We start from the raw sequence: 1,046 nt of genomic DNA, 5'->3' as shown, positions 1-1,046 counted from the left end.
GGCACACCTGGGGGCACCTGAGCTCACACCTGGGCACACCTGGGCACTGACAGCCCCTCCCCCCTCCCCCGCAGACCCCGGCGCGGTGGTGGCGGCGCAGGGGGCGGGGCCTTTCGCCGTGGTGGGCGGGGCCTTGGCGCTGCTGGTCTTCCTGCTGCTGCTGCTGCTCGGGGCCCTGGTCTGGTGCTCCGTGCGGCAGAAAGGTGGGCGGGGCTTCCCCGGGGGGGCGTGGCCTCCGGAGGGGGCGGGGCTTTACACAACGGGCGGGGCTACAGCGGGAGGGGCGTGGTTTGCTGTCTGGGGGTGGGGCTATGAGGGAAAAGGGGCGTGGTCTGAAACGCGAGGGGTGGGGAAAGCGGGGTGGGCGTGGCCTGGGAGGGGTGGGGCCGATCTGGCGTCCCCAAATCCCATTTTCCCCAAATTTTCCCCAAATTTTCCCCGAAATTCCCCATTTTTCCGGGGCGGGGCTTTACACACCGGGCGGGGCTACAGCGGGAGGGGCGTGGTTTGGTGTCTGGGGGCGGGGCTATGAGGGGAAAGGGGCGTGGTCTGAAACGCGAGGGGTGGGGAAAGCGGGGTGGGCGTGGCCTGGGAGGGGTGGGGCCGATCTGGCGTCCCCAAATCCCATTTTCCCCAAATTTTCCCCAAATTTTCCCCGAAATTCCCCATTTTTCCCACAAATGTCCCCAAATCCCGTTCTCGCCCAGTTTTTCCCCAATTTTCCCCCAATTTCCCCAAATCTTCAGTTTTTCCCCCCAATCCAGGCTCACACCTGACACACAAAGCCATTTTCCCCCCATTTTTCTTGTTTTCCCCTGGTTTTTACCCATTTTTTCCCCCAAATTTCCCAATTTTCTCCCCAATTTTCCCGTTTTCCCCCATTCCCCCCTTTTTCCTGTTTTCCCTTGTTTTTTCCCCATTTTTCCCCCATTTTTTTCCCCATTTTCCCCCAATTTTCTCATTTCCCCCCATTTTTCCCCTGTTTTTTCCCTGATTTTTACCCATTTTTCTCCCAAATTTCACTATTTTTCCCCATTTTTCCCAAA

At 59.0% G+C, this 1,046-nt stretch overlaps 1 protein-coding gene across 1 annotated transcript in view; it reads left to right on the top strand.

The window, feature by feature from the left end:
• Positions 1–303, top strand: part of LOC121360163 (cell adhesion molecule 4-like) — a gene marked incomplete at both ends in the record, with an annotated part of 6,309 nt that extends 6,006 nt beyond the window's left edge. The window contains one exon of the mRNA XM_041479697.1: positions 75–303. Coding sequence (XP_041335631.1) covers positions 75–303 — 229 coding nt within the window. The remainder of the gene's footprint in view (positions 1–74) is intronic.
• Positions 304–1,046: the final 743 nt, after the last annotated feature.

Source organism: Pyrgilauda ruficollis, unplaced genomic scaffold (genome assembly GCF_017590135.1).
Source record: "Pyrgilauda ruficollis isolate IOZ18807 unplaced genomic scaffold, ASM1759013v1 scaffold1131, whole genome shotgun sequence".
Classification (NCBI taxonomy): domain Eukaryota; kingdom Metazoa; phylum Chordata; class Aves; order Passeriformes; family Passeridae; genus Pyrgilauda; species Pyrgilauda ruficollis.
The sequence above is the reverse complement of the archived record's forward strand: the minus strand, read 5'-3'. Positions and strand labels throughout refer to the sequence as shown.